Below are 23,438 nucleotides of genomic sequence, written 5' to 3' on the forward strand. Positions count from 1 at the left end.
TCAAGTTTTTACAAAAAGAAAAACTGAGTTAAGAACAGATCGATCCCCACCCCTGAGAGAGAGAGCAAGCCAAACGGCGTAAAATTTAAGGCTTGTAAACACACCTAAATTAATAAATTCTCTGTGCTTTATAAACTTATTTTAAAATATTACTGATTAGATCCTGCCATGTTTTGAAAAAAGTCTGTACGGATCCTCTAACTGAGTATTTGATTTTTTCCAATTTCAAATTATATAACACATCGGTTTCCCACTGACTTAAAAGAGGAGAGTTTGGGTTCTTCCAGTTTATCAGAATCAGTCTGCGTGCCAAAAGTGTAGTGAATGCAATCACAATTTGTTTGTCTTTCTCCACTTTAAGCCCCTCTGGAAGAACCCCAAACACAGCTGTTAATGGGTTAGGAGGGATTGTGAATCCAAGGCTATCTGAAAGGTAATTAAAAATTTTCATCCAGAATAATGTTAATTTGGTGCAGGCCCAGAACATGTGACCTAGTGAGGCTGGGGCTTGGTTGCAACGTTCGCAGGTTGGATCATGTCCTGGAAACATTTTGGAAAGTTTTAGTCGAGACAGATGTGCTCGATATATAATTTTGAGTTGTATAATTGTATGCTTTGCGCATATGGAGCTCGAGTGAATTCTCTGCATTGCTACTTTCCACTCCTTTTCTGATATATTAATTGAGAGATCTTTTTCCCAGAGTCCTCTTGGATCTTTAAAAGGAAGGGATTGTAAAATGATTTTATATATTGTTGAGATGGAGTCTAATAGAATTCACTTTTTGACCACAACAGAAAGACATCAATTAATTCTTAAGTTACACCACACTCAGCATGAACATTGAGAATGGACTAATATAATTTGACTCATGAGAAGGAAGTTAAGTATGTAGTTGCAGAGATAAATAATACAGTGGGAGCTAAGGGTAGTAAACACAAAAAATAACTAATACATCTGAGGAATACTATGACTAAATACACGTCACAGAGAAACGGAAATGAGGCTTATGCCTGCTGCAGCTCAATACACTGTGCAGACAGGACATGGAATGGATTATTCACTGAGGGTCTCTGACAGAGAAAATGTTATAAATTCCATCCCTGAAAACCATTGGTCAATCGTGTTAATGCTCTGTTACATAGTATCACAAGATCAAATTGTATTTGCTAAAGGTGGACATATATTATCAAAATGTTCTTGACTGTTTAGTGTAACATATATACTGTTGCAATATCTGAGAGGAGATGTTGAGTGGGTGAATCACAGATTTTCTAAGCTGAAAAATTTCCAATTAAATGTAAATTACAATAAAAATAGACCAGGTCTAACAGCTGTTCTTTTTAAATATCTCTCATTATAAATCTTACTTTATATTTTTGTCACTGCAGTGAAGGTCATTACCTGCTATCATATTTCACACCTTTTAATGTGATGAGAAAAAAAACTGAAAATGTATACAGAAAATGATCGAATAAGAAGAAAGATTATATCACTTCTTAATCTTATAGCTACAGTTGTCTATGCAGAACTGCTTTATGTGCTTTTAGATCAACACCAGGAATCAGACTGTGGAAAAATAATCTACGCTGCAAAAGTTATGGTATCATCTACAGGCCAATGGTGAGAGGGTTAAGCAGGCCAATCAAACAGAGCTTGATGTCAATTATAGGATTTTTCAGAATGCTGGAACTGTAGCAGAGGAGTCTGATTTATAATATGGCAGATTTCAAGCTCAAACGTGGTCAACGGATTGTCTAATACCTCTGAGGAGCTGGGTAAAAACTTCATTTTTAAATCCTTGGCCTGCAAACTGTGATTGAAGTACTGTGAAAGGCGGCAATTACATCCACATTAGAACTAATCAATGAGACAAGTTTGTGATAGGCCATCATATAAATATGCAAAAAAATGTAATAAGAAGCTTAATAAGTAAAATGAAATAATAGCTTTTGCTTATGATTTGAGAGCAGTATCCCCCATAATTAAACATCTTGGAGTAGTCATTAAAAGAAATTATTAAAGAGTAGGAGGGAAACAAAAGCAGTGAATTGCATTTAAAATAAACTAAAATGAAGAAATGTTCTGATTCTTACAATGTCTCTTTACAAAGCAAGTTTTTTTTTTTTTTTTTTATAAATGCAAAACCAGCTTTTGAATGATATTTTACACATTGAGCACAAGGAACCATTCTTGCTAAATACCACAGGTGAGCTAAAGTCCAATTTGAGAACTACCAGTTCAAATTATGGGATATTTTAATTTCAAACACCCAGAGTTTACACTTTCAAAGTAACTGTTCATTTATTTTCTATACTTGCCTGTTGTAACATTGTGTTACCAGGTGTCTGAGGCTATCCTGACAGCATTTAGCACCCTGGATGAGGTTACAGTCCATTAAAGGACAAACTCAGTCACACCAGGAAAACTGAAAATTGTCTATCAATGTAACCTGCACATTCCTGAAATGTACGAGAAAAGTGAAATGCATGGAAATAGCTCCAATAGACAAGGGGAAGACTTGCTGAGATTTGACCCAAAGAGTCTGTTGCTATGAAGAAGCACTGCTAACATCTATGCCAAAACACGCCCTCTCTTGTAATAACCAAAAGGAATTAATTTACTAGACACTAAAAATCAGTTTCTAAATTCTGTTGGAAATCTATCTAAACACTATAATCAGACAGAATAAGAAAATAGAAAAAAAAGTAGCTCAGAATACTGTCTTACAGCGACCAGTGCTACCTTCAAGGACCATAGAATGGAAGGTCACACTGATGGCAGAGGCTGTTGAATGATACCCACTAATTCTACCCAGAATAAATGATTACTTGATGGCAGCAGGATGCCCAAACAAATTTCCAAACAAAACAGAAAACAAGCTGATGCATTTGTTTTGCATGCAGACCAGCTTAAGAGATAAGCAATATCACAAGATGGCAAATGGAAATACTTCCATTCTCTTCCCAACCTCTGTGAGTTTCACATTCACTGAATCTCTTTGTGCTCTGTAATTGCTGCAAGCTGCCTTGTATTAAAAGTGTTATTGCAACAGCTAAAGATTTATCTTCCACATCCAATTTTCTGTAAATTAATTTTGGACCTCTGTGGATTTTATAGTTGCATTTACATACTAATCTATCAATGGTATGCTCTGTTAGTAAGGTTACTGGCTTACCTTAGAAGGTTTTCCTTTGATTTATTGCATTTGCACCTTTTACAATATGCTCTTTCTAAGCTTCTGGTTCTGTACAGGCATTCAATACAGTCAACAAGGGAACAATTTCTAAAAAATATCCCATAAAATGTTTTCACTTTCTAAAACATTTTTTAATCAGCATAAATATAATTTTCGTTACCAAAACATCCCAATGGGCTGCAGCCTAAAGGCAGTATTTCAGCATGCCTCGCTGAAACGTCACTGCCTCCCACAGAAGTAAGGTGATCACAATCCCTGAATGTTGGTGGATTATAGTAGCAAATATGAATTTTAGGATGCTGTTTGCCTGCTTTCAGTCAGTCAGTCAGTCATTTTACAACCCACTATATCCTAAGACGGGGTCATGCCTGCTTTCAGCTTTCACAAATTGTGAAGGACAGTTGCAATAAATGATAGATTTCCTTAATAAAATACTGGATTGATTTTTTTTTACCATTGAACGGGTTCCTTAACCAGACAGGAAGCCGTAGGGGGATGGATGACCATCCATACCAAGAAAAAGGAAGGTTCTTTACTAAGAATGGAAGCTCCAAGTGGATGGGCAGGTGTCCTGGCTGGATGTTTTTTCAGTACCTTTCCTGCCAGGGATAAATTGGAAAGACTGGCTCTGGGGGGTGTTTATTCCCCAAACATGTTATGTTGCAACCTCCCTCTGGCAGCGCTCCCATTCATACTCCTGCATGGCATCTTGGGACATGTAGTCTCAGAGAATAACCCTGTTGGAGTGTGTGGGTGCTGCCAGAGGGAGCTATAAGAAAGGTGTAAACCTCGAAGGAGGCGCCACCTGACCTGGAAGTGCTGCCAAGCTGTAGTTATTTGACACCGGAAGTACTTCTGGGTCCTGAGATAAAAGGAGACATCCGGCCTCATCCAGGTGACCTACACTTGGGTAGCAGGTGGACAAAGCATGCCTGAAGGAGAGATGGAGGATTTATTGTGAAAGAAAGTCTATTAAATGGGAATTGAAACCTGTATAAGGTACTGGATTTAAATAAGCCGCTTTTTTTGAAGCCTTTGACTGTGGAACTGCACTTGTGTTCTGGTTTGAGGTGCTGTAGTGCCCTGCAGTGTCCACAATATGTATATATTGAGGAGCAGTTGAAGCCAAACTCCATTACTGTCTTTGCAGATGTTTCTGCCAATATAAAATGAAGCACTAATCATTCTGTTTTTATTCAATAAATTTGAGCTTGAACTCAACTTGAGCTAAACTTGAGCTTGAACAACTACCTAACCTTATTCATGAACAGTCCTCTCTGTGACTTATGATATGTTACACTTGCTGGTGTGTGAAATCCTGGTTAAAGTCATGAACCTTAAGTCAAAAGGCTGCTGGCTCAGTTTCCTTCTCAGGCTCACTGTGTGATGCTGAACAATGACTTAAACTGCCTGTGCTGGTTCAGTTGTAAACATTTGTATCCTCATCTTATGAATCACCTTAGGTGAATGTGTCAGCAAAATGTAAAACTAATAATGCACGTAGCCTCATGTGATACATGTATGGTCTTGCATAACACCTGTAAATACAAGCCACTTCCTTTGTTTTGTCTGCTTCCTCTACATAAAGACTGATGGCCCTTTTTAAATATGAAAAAGTATCTATCACCACTGCAAAATGGATAGTGGAATTGTTGGGTAATTCCCAAACCTAATAAATCCTTTAGAAACCTAGTGAATGAATTTTATTTGTTAGAAGTCTGTAATGAAACACACCTTATTCTTTTGCTGCATTTCATCTAATTACCAGCATTATACATTTTTCTATATTTCATCAGCTATAATTTGTAGATATTTATTTACTCTTCAGTTTTATTTTATATTTCTGTTAGGGCTGGGCAAGTTAATGACAATTATTTTATTGAGTGCTAATGCAGTTTTTGTTATTATTATTATTATTTTGAAAGCCTCAGTCTCGCTAACGATCAATAGAGATCAGTGCTCTCTAGCGATCGATAGAAATCAGTGATCTTCTTGTTACAGTGCTTTTCGATACGCTTTTGCTAGAAGGAAAGTTAGCTTTGTTGATTTGACCTCGATTTCCTGCACGTGCATGAGTAACGAAGAGCAAACAGCTTCTAAAATGTCATTTGGAGAGATACCAAAGTGAATGCTCAAAGCAAAACTTTTTTTATATTATCACTAAATCAGAATCCAATTTATCGGACTTCGATTTTGATGCAAGTGATCTGGAAAACGAAAGTGAGGTACTGGCATCAGCTGATCGTGGTGCTGAACACGTTTGTGTAGCTGATGTACTTATGGTAACGTTTGACTGGGAGGACAGACACTTATGATGGCAGGAGGTACAAGCCATATTGTGTCCCTCTGCAACTGCCACCCCCGCCCACCTGTCTCACAAAGACAGACAGCCCACCGTACATTCCTGCTGGCCGTTGAGCCGCTGCTGCTGCAAACAGGTGCCAGCAGCAGACAAAATAGGCAGCAACAGACGTTTTATGTTGATTCATGTGTGAAAACATTTCTTTGTGGTATCTGTTCAGATAAAAAAGATATAACAGATTTAGAAATCTTAACTTGCTGCTGCTTGGAAGGTGCCTGTTATAATGTTGTGATCGTGGCTCTGGACTCTGAGGATAACTTCTTTTTCTAAAACAAAATACATCAAACGTTAATGCGCTGGCAGTGGCAAATAGCTTTGGTTTTATATTTGATTTGATTACATTAATGTATAAGTTGAGATTTACAAGAAATATTTTAATTGCTACTATGTAAAGGGAATACTGCTGTTAAAAAGCACCTTATTTGTTTAAAGTGTTTGCAAACCAAATACATGCAATACACTACTTTTGAGTTAATTATTGAATTTTGCGCATAACAATGTGATTGTCTGTGATTAATCGCAGATAATCATGTGATTAATCATGATTAAAAATTGTAATCATTGACCAGCACTAATTCCTGTTAATGTTGATTGTGTTATTACAGATTAAGCATATTAGGCCACTGAGAGGTTTGGTATCTAAACTTCTATTTCATACAATGACACAGCTTTTCATGCTCAGCGAAGTGTACCTGCTGTTTGCTCCATTAAATAAACAAAGGACTGGAACCTGTTCCACCCTAAATACATTCATGGTGTATCTGATCATCACAAAGTACACAGCAGGAACCAATCATGCTGGGGATGTTAATCTGTTCTAGGGCACAATTACTCATTCTTTACCAAATCAGGGTAACCATTCTTTCGAATATGCATGGTATTAGACATGTCAACAAAACTAGAATTCCTGGGTAAAAATCAATGGAGAAATATGAAAAATGCACTGGGGAGAAATTTGAACCTAGAACTTCATATCAAAAAGATGCAGTCGTTACCATCGAAGGTAACATGATTGTTGTCATTTTATACATGCATTTTTTTTGCTGCTCTGCCACATGTGTATGGTTTTCTAGCTTTGCTTACTACAACATGAAATACAACTAAAATTACCTGATGATACTGCATAAAAAGATGAGCATGAATGGCATCATATAAACACAGGAGAGCAAAACTTAACAGCATTAATTTGTAAATCACCAAGAGCCACTAAAAGAGGAACACAGAAATTCTGTCAAAATAACTAAGAATAAGAAGTTAGAGAATGATTAGGGGCAGCAGGGACAATGATCAGTAAGACTAAACAAACTACTGGCAGTAAAAAAACGCTTGAATACAGCTTACTAATAATAAAAAGTGGCAGATGAGAACTTAGAGAGTAGTACAAATTTGCATCCAGGCACACTATAAGTTAGTAGTTATGCGGCAAATGATATGAACAGGTGTACAGTGTCAGCCAGCGCTGGTAATGAATCAGGTTTCCTTCAGTTTCTTGGCTTCATTTTGATATAAACAAGCTGCCACTTAATTTACCAGTATGACCTCATATTCCATGTGGACTGCAGTCAATGTCAGCTCAAAAGATTCCATTTGCAGGTAGGTTAGCTGTGGACAAAATTTTTTCACCTGTTTCAAAGATGCCAGTCTTTAGAAGTACATAAATTACAAGCATATAAAACACACAGCTTTATTACCTCCTAGTTGCATTACTTACTTGATCTGCCTTCCTACTCAATGTATAAACAGCATTTGAAACATTCACTGATTTAATGTCATGTATCCCAAAAATCTTCAACCAACATTAGTGTTTCTTCCTTATGTTTCCTAGGGCTGTCATTTGTGATCTAAGCTGTATGTTGTTCTTTCTATTATTTCTTTAAATTCAGATCAACTTAAGGTCTGTCAGTCTTTTTATGTAAAGTGTTCTTTCCCTGGCATTTCTAAAAGGAATTTTTAGTTTGAAAACTACATATTATATTTGCTAATGCAAAAACTTCCATTAAAATATACCAAGAAGTTGAAAATGCAACTGTCACAGACGAATAACTGCACTGCTTTCCAGTTGACTTGACAACGGCATCATCCTCCAGATTCTGATTCTTCTTAGAGCTTTCTAAGAAGCTCTTAATTTGAAAACTCGCCAATAGCCGTCTATGACGTTTAGTATATAATTTAATTAGAGCGTTTACTGTTGATCTACAGTATCTATGCAGAACAACTCTCTGCAAATAAATATTAACTACGTTTGATGCAGTTTTTTTTTGCTTCTAAAACTTTTTTGGCCTGTTCAGAATTATGCTGACAACCCATCTGTTCTCTCTAAATTGTTAAAGATGTTGCTTTTGCTTAATGTAATATACCTTAACATTCTTAAATTTACTTAACCATATACAGTATAAGATGGTGAGTGTTGTGGCCTTTCTAGCAGCATCAAATACAAGGAAGAACAAACCCTTGGCAGGGCACCTGTTCTCAAGTTTGAAACCACTTTAGGAAAGAGGTCTATTAGATCTGTTAATTTTTGGAAACCATCAGTTAAACTAATTGATAGTGATAACATTGTGTTTAGAAGAGTGCTAAGTTAAGAGATACAAATGGACATGGAACTAGAGAGCTCTGGGAAAATATGCCAATGTAAAGCAAACCTTAAGAACAAGTGTTGTTAACCTTAGAATATTTACGTTTAAGCTTAGATAAACTAACCAGTGTGTATATGCTTGTTAGAAGATGTGAAATATGGGGTTTGGGTTTTTTTTTTTTTTTGTTTAAATGTGTATCTCATAATTACCTTAAAATAAGTTTGGATTGACGGGTAGAAAGACAGACCTAGGGAACTTATCAGTTCTCCAATTTAGGCTGATATAACTTACTACAAATAGCCATCAAGCCACAGTATAAAAGAAAGCATCTCTATTGGAGTAATGAAAACACTATACATCTTTTGAGAGAGGCAGATGACATAAGGCTTTAGTAAGGCTTTAAAAATGTAGGGATGACAAACAGCTTTTAAACTGAGAACACTGCTAAAAAAGAGCGGGTGTATGTAGCACGTATGATACATGGAAAACATCATGCTATCAGAAGAAAGGACAAAGGCGGCTGGAATAAGAATAACTGACTTTTTAAATTACATGGACATTGTTCTTTCTCAGTTAACTTGCCTTTACAAACATTGATATGAATTGTTCTTTCTTGTACTTTGAGTTCTAGTACTTGATTCCTGGTTGCTCTGCCTATAAACATAAGTAATAATTAAATTAAAGTTTCAATATTATCTCACTGAAACTTGCCTTACCTATTTATATTATCTTCCCCAAGTGATGAATTTGTTCAGCTGTTTCAGAGGTAGTGACCAGAAAACAGAAGAATAATGAAAACCTGGCAGAAGAACTTCCTAGCCTTGTTGGAATATGCGTTACATGTTTGTTCAGGTGTAAGCTTTGCTCATTTTGTTAGATTTGTGTAGCCCTTTTAAAGGTGGTTATCCGGGATGTCCAAGCAGGAGTGTACCTCTTAAAAAGGCTCTTGGCCTTTGCTAAGGTAGTTTGAAAATGTAGCCCTTTCATGGCTAGTGATTTGGGGGCCTCAAACAGGAGTGCAGCTTGTGTGTGAGGCAACTTCTGGCCCTAGCTAAGGTACTGACACTGAGGCAGCCTTTTTCGGCCATCGATGAGATATTGACAATGAGTTAGCTAACATCGGTCACTGCATTCTGTGTTGAGAATGAGTGATGAGTAAATGTCAAATAGTTCAGTATTGAGGGTTGTACAGTACATGTAAATCAATGCTAATAATTTAGCCATTTCTGCATTAACCTGTCCATCAATATAAAAATAGCCTTAGAGGTTAAAATAAGTTTTGTGAACACTTTTACCTGGTAAAACAGGGTTCTGGATCTTTTATCTCAATTACTGCTTGGTATCAACAAAAAAAAGTAAAAGGAGTTCAAGTTGATTTCTTGCATATGCTGTATATGAAAACCCTTACACTGTTCCATTCCACCTGAACTAGTGTGGTGCTGATGTGTCACCTATTGCATGGCTGCACTCAGGTCCTATACTGAGATCCCATAAAAAAACAAGCTCCAATATCTCTAGAACTTTGGTAGGCAACCGGCCAACTTGGATGCACTCAGTAAACATCCATTAATGCAGCAGAAAGACAAAGAGTGATAAATGTTCATACTGTATAACAGATTCTTCTTCAATACATGTATACTACGTCATCCATCCATCCATTATCCAACCCGTTATATCATAACTACAGTGTCACGGGGGTCTGCTGGAGCCAATCCCAGCCAACACAGGGCGCAAGGCAGGAAACAAACCCTGGGCAGGGTGCCAGCCCACCACAGGGTACACCCACCCACACACCAAGCACACACTAGGGACAATTTTAGGATCACCAATGCACCTAACCTGCATGTCTTTGGACTGTGGGAAGAAACCGATGCACCCGGAGGAAACCCACGCAGACACGGGGAGAACATACAAAATCCATGCAGGGAGGACCCGGTGAACCAAGGTCTTCTTACTGTGAGGCGGCAGCGCTACCCCTGGACCACTATGCTGCCCTACATTATCTAAATACCTACAATTTTACTTATGTTGCGTTAAGTGGAAAATATTAAATCCCCCAAAAAATCCACCAGCTTTTTCACTGTGCAGTGCAACTTCACTATGTTCATACCCCACAGTGCATTCATATGCATTTTTTTATTGTCTCCAAAATAAGCTTTCTTTTCATTTTGGCAATTGCATCACACTGCATATTCAAATATATCTTACATTTAGCTGCTTGCTTGACATTCTTTGCTACAGTATGTTCAAATTCTAAAATCACTCAACTGCCAGTTTTAAGTATTTCCTTTAATTCTGTAAAAATAAGACAGCTGTTTTGCTCTATTTGTAAGGGTGCATAACCCCAAAGTATTAACAGTGGAATTGCTTATCTAGAGAGCCTTCTCTAAAACCTTCTCCTAGAGTATGTTTACCTGTTAAACTAAATCCTAGTAAGACACAAACACATTCCCTTCAGCCTATTTATTTTGTCATTGTTTCTATGTAAAAAAACAAGAAAAAAAGAAACAGAAATGAGGTTTTAGCACAAGAACTCCATGTGACTCTGGTATTGATGTTTGTCCGTTTTGTGCATTGCATCTTATACTGCACAATTCTTTTCTTACACTGCCAGTTTTTTTATGGGAAAAACTATGTTTTGGCAAAAATTACGTTTTAAAAATAATGACTAGTATCTAAAATTAAAATGTGGACTTGACATTTTCTAACTGTACTGTATATAATGACATAATTACCTTGTTAATGCTGTATAGTGTATACTGTGTGCGCAAAAGGGACCTTTCTTTAAACAAAATTACGACATCATATTTTGTTAAAATACAGCCAACAACAATAGATATAATTCTCTAATTAAAGAGCAACTGCATATTTGTTGCATTTGGTATTATTATTGGTTACTCAACAACAATTGACCTTGAAACTTATTTAAAGGAAAAATATTTAATACATTAGTTACCTTGACATAAAGCTTTGTAAAGATCAAATATACTCCACAATGCAAAGTCTGTCATTTTTTTCATAAGCAGAACTACTTATTGTCAAAAAGGCATTAGATTTGCATAAGCATGTTCACATGAGTAGATTTCACATTTATTTTCCAAACAAAAATTCAGTAATATTCCACGAGTAGAGATTAAACCACTAAGGGGACAGCAGAACTCGCTGAAAAGGTAGAAGCCTGCACTGTCAATAGCGAGAACAGATAAACATGATACTGTGGAACGGCAGGGGCACTGATTCAGGAAGAGAGCACTGCAATGGGTGGAAACATACAATGTGTCCCTAGGACAATAGAAGATGTATAACTCAACAGATGTTAGGAATGCCTTACCATTTTCTTAAATAGAAAAATATAGTATGTGGAATCTGTGTCATCATTATCATTTGTTGTCATTGTGAAATTCATTATTATTTTGTCTATTTTGAAGCTGTTTAGTATTTTGTTATTCATTCTGGCTGACATTTTGTATTATTTGTTTTGGTATCTGTAGTTATCTCGTATATGGCAATGTGTACTCTTCGCTACCATGCAGCGCCAGGAAGCTGCATGTTTTTACATCACTTCTGGTTAGTAGATAACGTAACAGTATACTCTTCTTGGTGTCCCAACATTTTGAACTTTGTGTTTAAAACAAACGATTGCAGTGTTAGGAGCTAGTATTTAAAGACTTTAAGGTAATAGACTTTTTGTGTGCTTAATTGACTTCGATTTTGGGCTGGCAATTTTCAGTTTTGTTTCAGGCAATATTTTGTTCTGTCTCTTCTCTGTTGGTTTTGTCCGTCACCTAGTCCTAAATAGTACATTTACTCATTATCATTTTTTTCATCTATGGCAGAACAACCAAACAGCAGTCCCTTTGAGTTGTAGGAAAAACAACTATCTGCTTTTCTAAGGGAATGAGCAGCTGATTTGCAGATCTATCCTCAGAGAGAAAGCAAGTGAGAAGCTGAGGGATTCGGCAATTTGTAGTAAATGTGCAAACCACTCTTTCAGGTGGAGGCTAAAGAGTTGTTTAGAATGACCTGAGATGAAACTAGTTACATATTATTTGTTTTGATTTACACTTTGTGTTCTTCTTTTCTTATTTCCTTTCATTTCTTATTTTATTTTATAAAAAAAAAACACAGTTTTTGTTTAAATTTGTCTGCCTTTTCATCATATATATGGTACCAGCTGCTACAAGGCATAGAAGGAGTTGGGGAACCAACATTAGAAAAATGATGTTTGTCCTAGACTTTATTAAGATTATATAGAATAGTGGTAAACTAAGTGACAGCCACTACTGTGTTGGCCAGCTTTAAGAAATGTGGCCAGAAAAGTATATTGAATGGATGAGCAACTGTTAGATGGCCATGCCATTCTTCAGTTTATTGGTAATTTTCTGTGCACAGCTATGTCCTGGGAATTGAATTAACAGGAAAGTCAAAGGAATAGCTAGAAAGTTGGTCAGCAGCTGGGGTCCAAATTAAGTACTGCAAGGTTACTGCTTTGAGTTTTGACAGTTTGCCTTACCCTGTAACTGTGCATTGTGGGTCAGGGATAAAAGTGATCCCTGGGGTTACCAGAGAGAACCCTGCAAGAAAGAATACAGGACTTTCTGGGGGAGTTTCTTGTATGGGAACTGGCACTAGGGATTGACCTGCTAATATCCACTGAGAGCTATACAGCTGCTCATTGGTTAGTTGGACTTGAGGATGGGAGGTAAGTTTCGAGGAAGTCTCAACTGGCAGAGAAGTTTAGCAAAGAGGCTATAGAGTTGTCTTGTGAATGTGAGAGGGAAAATAATTTTTTTTAATGTTGGATGATGGACCATGGCTTGAAACATGTTTTGCTGAAACATGTTTTGCTAAACCCAGAGTGTTATCTACTTCATGCCTTGCATTCCCAGAATACTAATCCTTCCCTTTTGTTCATCTTATCTAATAAATCATTTATTTTTGGATCTAAACTCCTAGTTATGACATTACATGATGGTGTCCTTTTCACATTATATAAAGCAAATAAATATGGAAGGATTATAATTCACAGGTATATTCACTTCTCAATACGCATATGTGCATTCAGTGGCAGTTTACAGAAATTAAAAGAAACGATTAATTAAGATGCATTAAAACAAACAAAACAAGACTTCATAAAAGTGTATTGTGAAATATGGAAGAAGGTTAGCTCCCATTTTAAAGTGAGACATTTATATGCAGTATATCACGTATCAGAGAAAAAAAAAACTCTTGGCTTGAACCCTAACCTGACTGTTCACAATGCCCTCCTGTGTATATCATGAACAAGGAGAAATTTTGACTAAAATGGCCAGAAATAAAGGGATCAAGAGAAAATAAAGACCTTACAGGACTGTTTAGTGTAAAGGAGAAAGTGGTTTATTGGTTGGTTTGTTCAGAATACCACTGCATGAAAACCAATCACACCAATTTTCTAAAGTAATGTTAATGCTAAGGAAACACTTGCATTGCAACAGGCCTCCTGTCTCAGGAGTCAGTTTGTGGTGGCTTGTGTACTCTTCCATGAAATCACAAACTGTAAAAAGTGCAAGAACAGTTGACTGAAAAAAACATGTGTAGTCAATGTTCATGTCATGTTAAATAACCCGTTTTAGATCAGCATATCTACATGAAAGTCTTCTTCAATGTCAGAAAAAAAATACATTATTAGGTGCTATTCGATTGAAAAAGGCTAATCTAATACAACACGTTTAAATATCCTATATACATTTTTGCTGTAAATAATGCATAATGTGGAGGAAAATACTAGTTATGTGATATCAATAATCAATGTCATAAGCACAATTCACCTTGTATCAAAGATCATTTATCAAAAATGATTCATTACATAAAATCAGTACTGCCGTGATTGATTAGATTTCAAGTCTTTCTGATTTCTTTTTTTGTCACAGCATGATATTTTAAAATCACTAGATTTATTTAACCACATCAGGGTTACATCATCCATCATCAACTCAATCTATATTCTAATAATAAAAATAAAAATCATGCAAATTAATTATGCTGGGAAGGACCTTTGTGAACCCTGTAGTGATGAGTTTATATATAACACTGCAATCTGCATTAATATGGTTGATTGACCCACATTAGCATTTTTTTTTTTTACTTTTTAAATTCATAGATAAATAAATTGGCATCATATTGTGCTTTATGTTTGCAAAGAAGAGTGTTGTCATCCTAGACCTTGCTAAAAACCTGTTCTTCTTACCTTCAGTTCTGGGCACCCTCCTGATTGCAACAAAGCAATTCCTAAATCCATCAATTAAGTACTTTAATAACACTGGTGTGCCACATATAATTATTATATCTTGCTTTATTAGACTTAATACTTTCTTCTGTTTGTAACTGAGCGTGGGATTTACTTTACTATAGGCTGTCAATTTTGCAAAGGCTGTATCTTCTCTGCTGCAAGAGACTGACTGTATTTTCCTTTGATTTTTATTTTGATGAGTGTAGTAATTCATCATATTATTAATCACTGTTTTTTATCCAGTTTTAGATTATTTATTTCAGTTTTTACTTTGTGTTAAAATATATATTTTGTTTTTGGAGTTAGTTACTACTGCAAATGCACAATTTTAGGTATACTCTAAAATGCTTATGTTACATTATATTTTCATGTGATAATTGGACATTATAATTTTTTGCTTTAGTGGTTTGCACGTGATTTTAAAATCATGGGCAAATTATATTTTACTTTGATGATAACAGCTTTATAAATCACTAGAAGCATAACCCACCGTTGTAGTGGTGAGTAATTTTAAGCTTTGGTCAGTTTGTCTGCTAGTCTGGCTTTAGTCTGTTCTGGTCTTTCACTTGCTTTTAGCCACCAGGTGGAACTATTGTTCAAACTCTAGTATAAAAGAAAAAAACAACCCAAAGGTACACCAAGATCAAAATTTTGGTTTGGTATATTTGGGACATTCCCCGGATCAGATGAGGGAAGTGTGCAAATTCTGAGTGAGGCTGATACTATGGTGTAGATTTGGGAACTATCTTGCTGGCTGTAACCCCAGGACAAGACATGGTGCTGACGCTGATGCTATCTTCTCCTTTCTAACTCACAGCTAAGAAAAAATGCTAGCCATTTCCAGTCTTCAGAGTATAAGAGTGGCTCTTTCCCAGAATTTGGTATCAGATGCTAACCTCACAAACACACAGGACAGAGCACACAGGCTTCACTCAAACAGCTAGTCTTGACCAATGATTTTCTTTATTTGTTTCTGTTATCATCTGCCTTTTCAGGGTGGTACCTCAACCTCTTTTGGTGTGTCTGCCTTCTTACACACACATACTGATTTTGAGCTTTATATATTATATTTTAACCATCTGCTAACAATCTGCATTAAGACTATTTTAACTAGAATATTATACAAAACTCTAATGTTACTTTTGTTCTGGTAGAACTTTTTCATCTGTAAGGCTCTTTACTTTGATTATTTAGTAAAACCTCTTGTTTCACTGCTTTTCCTAAGTAGCCTTTGTTATATACTGTATTTATAAGATTTTAAGTAGTTTTCAGTGAGTGTCATTACAAGCTGATATAACAATTACAGTCATAATAAGGCCCCAGAAGATGTGTTAACAAAACAGTTTTTATAGTCCCAATTCTTAAAGCAACCGTAAGCTTACAGAATACTGTATTTTTGTCAAAGTATATTTTTGTGATGCCATAGTGGCTACAATTACAAGCTCACAGATCCAATGTTGTGGTTTTGAAGCTAATTTTTAGTCATTGTCCATATGGAGTTTTTATTCTGTTTGTACCTGTGTTGGGTTTTCTCTGGGTTTTCCCCTCAAATTCCAAAAGATGATGTGGTTAGGTGGAGTGGTGAATTCAAATTGACCCAGTGTGCGTAAATGGGCCCTGGGATGGACTCGTACCCTATCCAGAGTGCTTTATTGCATTTCACCGGGTACTACCAGGATAGGTTCTATCACTAAGCAGTTCTGCATTGGATTGAGTGGGTTTGATTATATTATGTTTTCTTTTTATGATACATTTTATAAACCTAAATGAAAATCCTTTCTTGTAAAGATTATTTTCAAACTAATATAGGGTGAGTCAAAATTATTAAACATTTTTATCTTGGCCACACCTTTCCAGGTCAATGGTATGGCATTGCCATGGCCTCCACACTCCCCTGATTTGACACTGTGATTTCTGGTTATGAGGTATGGTGAAGGAGCACATGTATAGCAGGAAAGTTTGTGATATCAATGATATGAAGGACAGAATATGGACTGTGGTTTTATCTATTCCCCGTGAAATGTATGTCCAGACTTTAAATGGTACTGTTGCTTGTTGGTTTTTGTATGTTGAACATGCTGGCGAACATGTTGAGACATTACTATAAATCATCTTGCACATATGAAGTATGTTTTGTGAAGAAATTGTTTCCGCCATTCAAATGTTAACATAATTTTGACTCACCCTGTATACAAGGGGGGACCCAAAAATAACCAGAATTTTGTTGTTGTTAGGTTGGTACTTGTAGTACGTGGTTGGGCCGCTAGGGCGATCTAGTTACACTCCTCACAAGTCAGTCTGCCAAGTAGTCTTTTTTTTTCGATGGACGATTATCGTGAGCAATGCGTGGCAGTGAAATTTTGTTTTCTTCTTGAAAAAAGTGTTGCAGAAACTATTGTTATTGAAACGGTATGACAACCCTGAACCACCCACCCTACTCACCGGATTTAGCTCCGTGTGATTTCTTTTTGTTCCCTTGGATGGAAAAAGACTTTGCTGACGTCGAAGAGGTAAAACAAGAAACGACCAGAGCATTAATGGGCATTACTTCAGGCGAATTTAAAAAATGTTTCGTACAATGGAACAAACGGTTAGATTAGTGTATTTCCGCCAATGGAGAGTACTTTGAAGGAGACTAATTGTAGTTTGTACAGAAAATTAAATTAAACGCTTTAAAAATATTTCCGGTTATTTTTGGGTCCCCACTCGTATAATGTAAGATAGCATTCTCAAACTCATTTACTGCTAATCCAGTTCAGAGTCACGAAGGGACTAAATCCTTTGTGACAGAAATAAACCCTTGACAGCATACCAGTCTATTGCAGGGCCAGTTCCCATACATACTATACACACAAACTCATACTCTTACAAGGCCAATTTGGAAACACATGTTAAACTAACACTCACATCTTTGGGATATAGGAGGAAAATCACAGGATACAGAGGAGAACCCATGAACTGTACATATGGGAAGAATGCGTAACGTGTAAACTCTACACAGACGATAATATAGTAATGAAATTTCAGGCTGCTGCATCCATGAGGCAGCAGAACTAACTATTGTCCAACTGTATTGGCCATTATAATAGATGGACTTTTTAAAAATAACCTAAGTTTGTATAAAACAACTTTTTTAATATTCTGAATTCAATAAGAGCCCGATAATAACGTTCAGACAAATAGAGCAGATGTCTAAACAACATTTTCATCTTGCAAGGTTTGTTATGTTTAGGACATAGATTTACAATTTTGAATAGAGAATGACAAAAACATTATATATTTTAATTTCTGAAGTAGAAAATCATAATTGCAGTGTACAGGTAATTATACCAGCAATCTATTATTTTTATCCAAGAGAAACTGAATGACATTATTTTTATTCAGTGGACCATAATTCAAGAAAATATTCAACCAGCAATGCAATAATAATTTATTTAACTCCAGCTGAAACTATTTTTAGAACTACTTTAATGTATACAAACAATTCAAACAATACCAAGTCACAAGCACTATTTATTTCCAAATGTTTTTGGCATTTCTTTGCACTTTAAATTAATTTTAGACTGTAGCTCCAAATAAATTGTAACGTTAATCCATAGAAATTCAAATTCTGCTCTAATGATCGTGCATGATTAACAAAATCTACAAAACAGAATAAAGCAAACGTAGGAAATGTACCTCATGGATGAATGCTTGCGCTCCCTTGGGGCTCAGCAAAAGTATAGCACGCCGCAGTGTGTCTCTGTATCTATTTAACTCTTCTGTTCTCATTGTGCTGAAAAGGTTGGTGAAGACACGACTAATATTCCTATCCACACGCTGCAATGACACATCAAGACCAAGACGAGAAGCCTGATCTAAAAAGCTCTGCAGCCCTCGGATATCTGCAAGAGAACAGAGTCATATGTTAGAAGTGTACCAGACAAAAACTGAATTTACATTATTAAGAAGTGCACTTTTATTACTTTTGGAGTTTATTTAAAAATCTTTTGAAAACATAGAGGAAAACCTTTACAAAATTAGGTCAGCATAAGGAGATATTCTTATTGGCTGTGCAGTTGATTACAGAGAATATGGGTTACGTACACTCTGAAGACTTTCTACCTTCTCTTTTGGTAGCTTGGGTAACAGCTCAGCACACAATACCTTTCTCGAGTCAAGCACATATTAGCAGGATGACTCACCAGCTGCAGGGCAGACCACTAGCTCCTCTGGCTTCTGATTAAAAAGGCCATGCATGACCTGGTTTCTAGGCCCAAAAGAGCCAGTTACATAGGTGCCAGCAATTATTCCAATATACCGTACTTCGTAGTGTAGGAATAGTAATAATCATTTTACCAAACTAAAATTTCTAAAATTTAATCTAATACTCTAAATACCAAATACACAAACCACTGAAAGAATACTGTTACTGGATTTTAGTTGATTCGTCTCAGGATTAATGAGGATCATGGAAGATTTTTAAGCTTACTTAAATGTATAAATCAATATTATACGTAACATTGTAGGATCATAGATAATCCTCACTCTAATACTAGTAATGTGGGCTGCACAACAAGGTTTTCTATTTTTGTTTACTTTAAATCTGAATGAGAGTCCATTTTTAAATCACATATAGTAACATGAGTCATGGTCAATAACTACTTGTTTTTTGGGAGGCAAAGTTCAAATTACACAGTAGGTTATCTCTTTGTCATACATTGTGATTCATTGTGTCCTTAATTTGTTTCTGGCAGGTTTAATTCAGATCAATTTACACTTGTCATTCAAATTTTTTGAAAGATTCAAAGGAGTTTTGTAATACAAAAGCAATCAAAGCAGAGAAGAGAACTATTGGATGGAAAGGGTATAAAACAACAGTCATAAGAATGGACAGAAAATTTGTAATTTTAAATCTCACAATACACTATTTTTATTTTATAAGTTATAACAAATGTTGTCCCATTATAAAAGTAAGATATTTTGGCATTTGTTTACTATCATTAGTATCTGAACCTTTCTAAATTGATTAATTATAAAAGGTTTACTAAAAAAGAAATGTTTGAAACACAAAATAAATATTGTAAATAGGGTGATAACTGATCTCTACAAGACAAGTATTACTGATACTTATGCCTGAAGGCTGCAGAAGTGAGACATGATGTCATACTGTTCAGTCTGGATCAGTAAGGTTGGCACTGAAGAGTTAATCATAAAATAATCTAGTTTACCTTAAAATGGCAGAGAAAAAGTGTTTTTGGAGAAGATTTGAACATAACACTGAAGGAACAGGAGGAGGGCTGCAGCGGATGCAATTAAATATGTGGTTACATTTTGCATTATTTCATACTAAAGAGCCATGCAACGGGTGACACCTCAGCACCACACTAGTTTGAATGGAGAGGAACAGTGTGAGGTTTTTTACAGTGCATACTTGATTCTTAAATCTAGTTTGACTTTTGTTTCATTCAGTACCGCCGCTCCCTATACGCAGAGTACGCAGTCTGCATAGGGCACCAACTCCCAGGGGGGAACCATCCCAGCTGCTCAAAAAAAATTATTTTTATATATTATAATAATAGATTAATATTAATAATATACATATACAAATAAACAAAAATATAAACGTATATATTGCATTTTACTGTGAACGCAGAGTAGGCTAAGCACACGTGATGACGCGCGCGCCCTCATGTATTTACTTTTAATTGAATAAAGTTCTATTTTGGCCCCTATAGTAGGTGTTTTTTTTATTATTTTATTTTTACTTCCGTAATATTTGGGGGAGAGGGCACAAAAGTAAATTTCTGCTTAGGGCACCCATTTGGCCAGCAGCGGCCCTGGTTTCATTGCAGTATGAACCCAAGATATTTCTTATTTTTGCCTGGTCAACTACTTTTCATTTGTTAATATATATCCTTTTCTGCATTCCAAAAAATGTTTGGGATGGTAAAGCATTCACCACTTTGTAATGTTGCCATTCCTTCTGACAGTATTTAAAACATGTTTTGGCACTGAAGATAGCAAGTGATGAAGCGTTCCAGGTGTTATTTTGTCCCATTCTTCCTGCAAACACGTCTTAAGGTGTGCAACAATACAGGGGTGTCATTGTCGCATTTTTTGTTTAGAAATTCTCCACACATTCTCTGTTGGGGACAGTTCAGGGCTGCCGGCAAGCCAGTCTAGAACCCATACCTTCTTTTGTCCGCAAACCATCTTTTTGTAATGTGTACAGAATGTGGTATTGCATTGTTTTGTTGAAAAATGCATGGATGTCCCTGAAAAAGATCACGTTTTGAAAGCACCATATGTTGCTCCAAAATCTCAATGTAATTTTTTGCATTAATGCTGCCATTACAGAACTGTAGGCCTTTGCCAAGGACACTGGCACAAACCCATACCATGACTGACTCTGGCCTTTGAATTTGTTACTGATAATAGTCTAAATGGTTCTTTTTAAAAGAAGAAGTGAGGCAGCCTTCCGCTGTTATACACCAAAAATCTGGAATAGCTTACCAATAGAAATTTGCCAGGCTAATACGGTGGAGCACTTTAAAAAAATGCTAGAAACCCATTACTTTAAAATGGCTTTCTCATAGCTTTACTTTAGTGTAACCTTGACATTCTGTATATGCATTTAATTATCATTTTTTTATCATGGCTCCACAATTCGTACTAACATTTACTTTCCCTACTGTTCTTTATCTGGTGTCTGTGGTGGCACCGCCACCACCTGATCAAAGCACCATGCAGTCCCTGCATTGATGGATTGAAGGCCAGAGGTCCATATAACCATCATTGTCTAATTTTTTCATGTAAAGCCTGAAAACCATGAGGACTGATTTAGATCTTTTATGTTAGGTAGAATGCCCAGTGGGGGCTGGGCGATCTCATGGCCTTGGAATCCCTGCAGATTTAGGTTTTTTTTTCCAGCCCTCTGGAGTTTTTTTTTTGTTTGTTTGTTTTTTTCTGTCCTTCCTGGCCATTGGACCTTACTATATTCTTTGTTAATTAGTATTGCCTAATTTTTACATTTTTTCCTGTTTCTTTCTTCATCTTGTAAAGCACTTTGAGCTACATCATTTGTATGAAAACGTGCTATATAAATAAATGTTGTTTTCGTCTTTGGCCCAGAGCACAATTTCATCAAAAACAAATCTGGAATACTGATTCCTCTGACCCCAATACATGTTTCCACTGTATGATGGCCATCCCAGATGCTTCTGAGTCCAGAGAATTTGATGCCGCTTTTGGAAATGTTTAACTTAAGGCTTCTTTTTTGCACAGTAAGGTTTTAAGCAGCATTTGTGAATGCAATTCTGTATTGTAGGCTTGGCAAAGCTTTGCCAAAGTAATCCTTGCCCATGAGGTTATACTGTATCAGCTATTGATGAGTGACGGTATTTAATGCAGAGCCATCTGAGGGATCAGAGATCACGGGTGTTGAGCTTGGGCTTGTGCACTTGCCCTTTATGCACTGAAATTCCTTCAGATTCCTTGAATTGTCTAATGATATTATGCAGTGTAGAGGGAGAAATATTCAAATCCCTTCCAATATTTCTTTGAGGAACATAGTTTTTAAACATTTAAATGATTTTCTTATGTATTTGTTGAACAACTTGGGATCCTCTGCCCATCTTTGCTCCTCAAAGACAGCCTTTTGTGGTTACTGCTTTTGCACCAAATCAAGATTACAATCACCTGTTTGAAATCTCATCATTATTTCATTATTTTACTTCATTACTGGCCCAAATTTTCCCCTGTCCCAACTTTTTTTGCAATGTGTTAAAGGTCTAAAATGCAGGAATGGATGTATATTAACAATTGAAATGAAGTTCACCAGACCAAACATTAAATATATTGGGTTCATACTGCCTGCAATAAAATGAAAGTCAAAGTAAATTTATGAATCACCAATTTTTTTTTTCATTTTCCATGCCGCCCCAACTTTTTCTGATTCTGGGTTGTAATATAAATGGTAAGGGATTACAAAATAGAATCTTCAAAAAGACAATACTTCATATCATTCTCAAATTAATCTTGAAAGAAATATATATAGATCTATTACCCTACTATACTGTGCAAAAGCCTTAGACTACAAATGAAAACTACTTTGAAAGCAAGTTATATAGGCTGTTAATGTTCTACCAGTCCATAGTGGCCAGCGTGGCGTTCCACACTGCAGTCTCCTGGGGAAGCAACTTGAGCACAAAAGAACAGCAATGCCTGAACAAATTTATTAAGAAAGCCTGCTCCTTCACAGGGCAAATCCTTGGACACATTGGAAGCTGTTGTGGAAATGAGGATGGTGGCAAAATTGGACGCCATCATGAAAAATCCCTTCCATTCCATCTAGGAGGTACCCTGTTTTGTCTTGGTAGAGAAATATATTGCTTTACTTTCCCCTTTTGTATTATTAATAAGTAGCCTTTGTCAGAAGTCTCCCAGACTTACCACTATTTATAAGGTATTATAGTATATAAACTTTCTCCACCTTCCCTCGTACATCTATAATCTCAGGCAATTAGGTGTAGTAAAAGACAAGCAGGAGTTAAGTTACAATTTAAACAATGTATTATTGATAATATTCATAAATAATAACAATATGCAAAGTACATTTGAATATTGCCAACCATACAACCTGATTAAATGGTGATGTGTAGCATCAGGTGCCACACAGACTTGTTTGTTACTTAATGTCTCTAGTTAAGGCATCATTTGTGCTGAGCTTTCTTCAGAACAGGCAGCATGCCTGTTTCAATGTGGCTGCCGAGCTGTCCTCTCCATTGTATTGTCCTTTCAGTTCATCAGTTTGGTAGGAGAGAGAGAAGCTCCTTCATCAGATGTTAGTAAGAGATAGATTGTGAGGTTAAGAACCCATCCATCCATTATTCAACCTGCTATATCCTAACTACAGGGTCACAAGGTCTGCTGGAGCCAATCCCAGCAATCCCATCAAAGCATTGCTGTTATTATCAATAATGTAACACTAATGTTACATTGCTTTTCCTAAGTTACAAATAAAGACATACAAAATATTTATCAAGCTATATGCC

At 36.2% G+C, this 23,438-nt stretch overlaps 1 protein-coding gene across 2 annotated transcripts in view; it reads right to left on the reverse strand.

Moving 5' to 3' along the window:
- The window catches only part of LOC120539274 (glutamate receptor ionotropic, delta-1-like), a 1,446,518-nt gene that overhangs the window by 576,366 nt on the left and 846,714 nt on the right, over nucleotides 1-23,438 (reverse strand). For both annotated transcript variants that reach the window (XM_039769204.1, XM_039769195.1), the window contains exon 4: nucleotides 18,082-18,287. In XM_039769204.1, coding sequence (XP_039625138.1) covers nucleotides 18,082-18,287 — 206 coding nt within the window. The remainder of the gene's footprint in view (nucleotides 1-18,081; nucleotides 18,288-23,438) is intronic.

This window comes from Polypterus senegalus, chromosome 1 (assembly GCF_016835505.1).
Source record: "Polypterus senegalus isolate Bchr_013 chromosome 1, ASM1683550v1, whole genome shotgun sequence".
NCBI classification, from domain to species: domain Eukaryota; kingdom Metazoa; phylum Chordata; class Cladistia; order Polypteriformes; family Polypteridae; genus Polypterus; species Polypterus senegalus.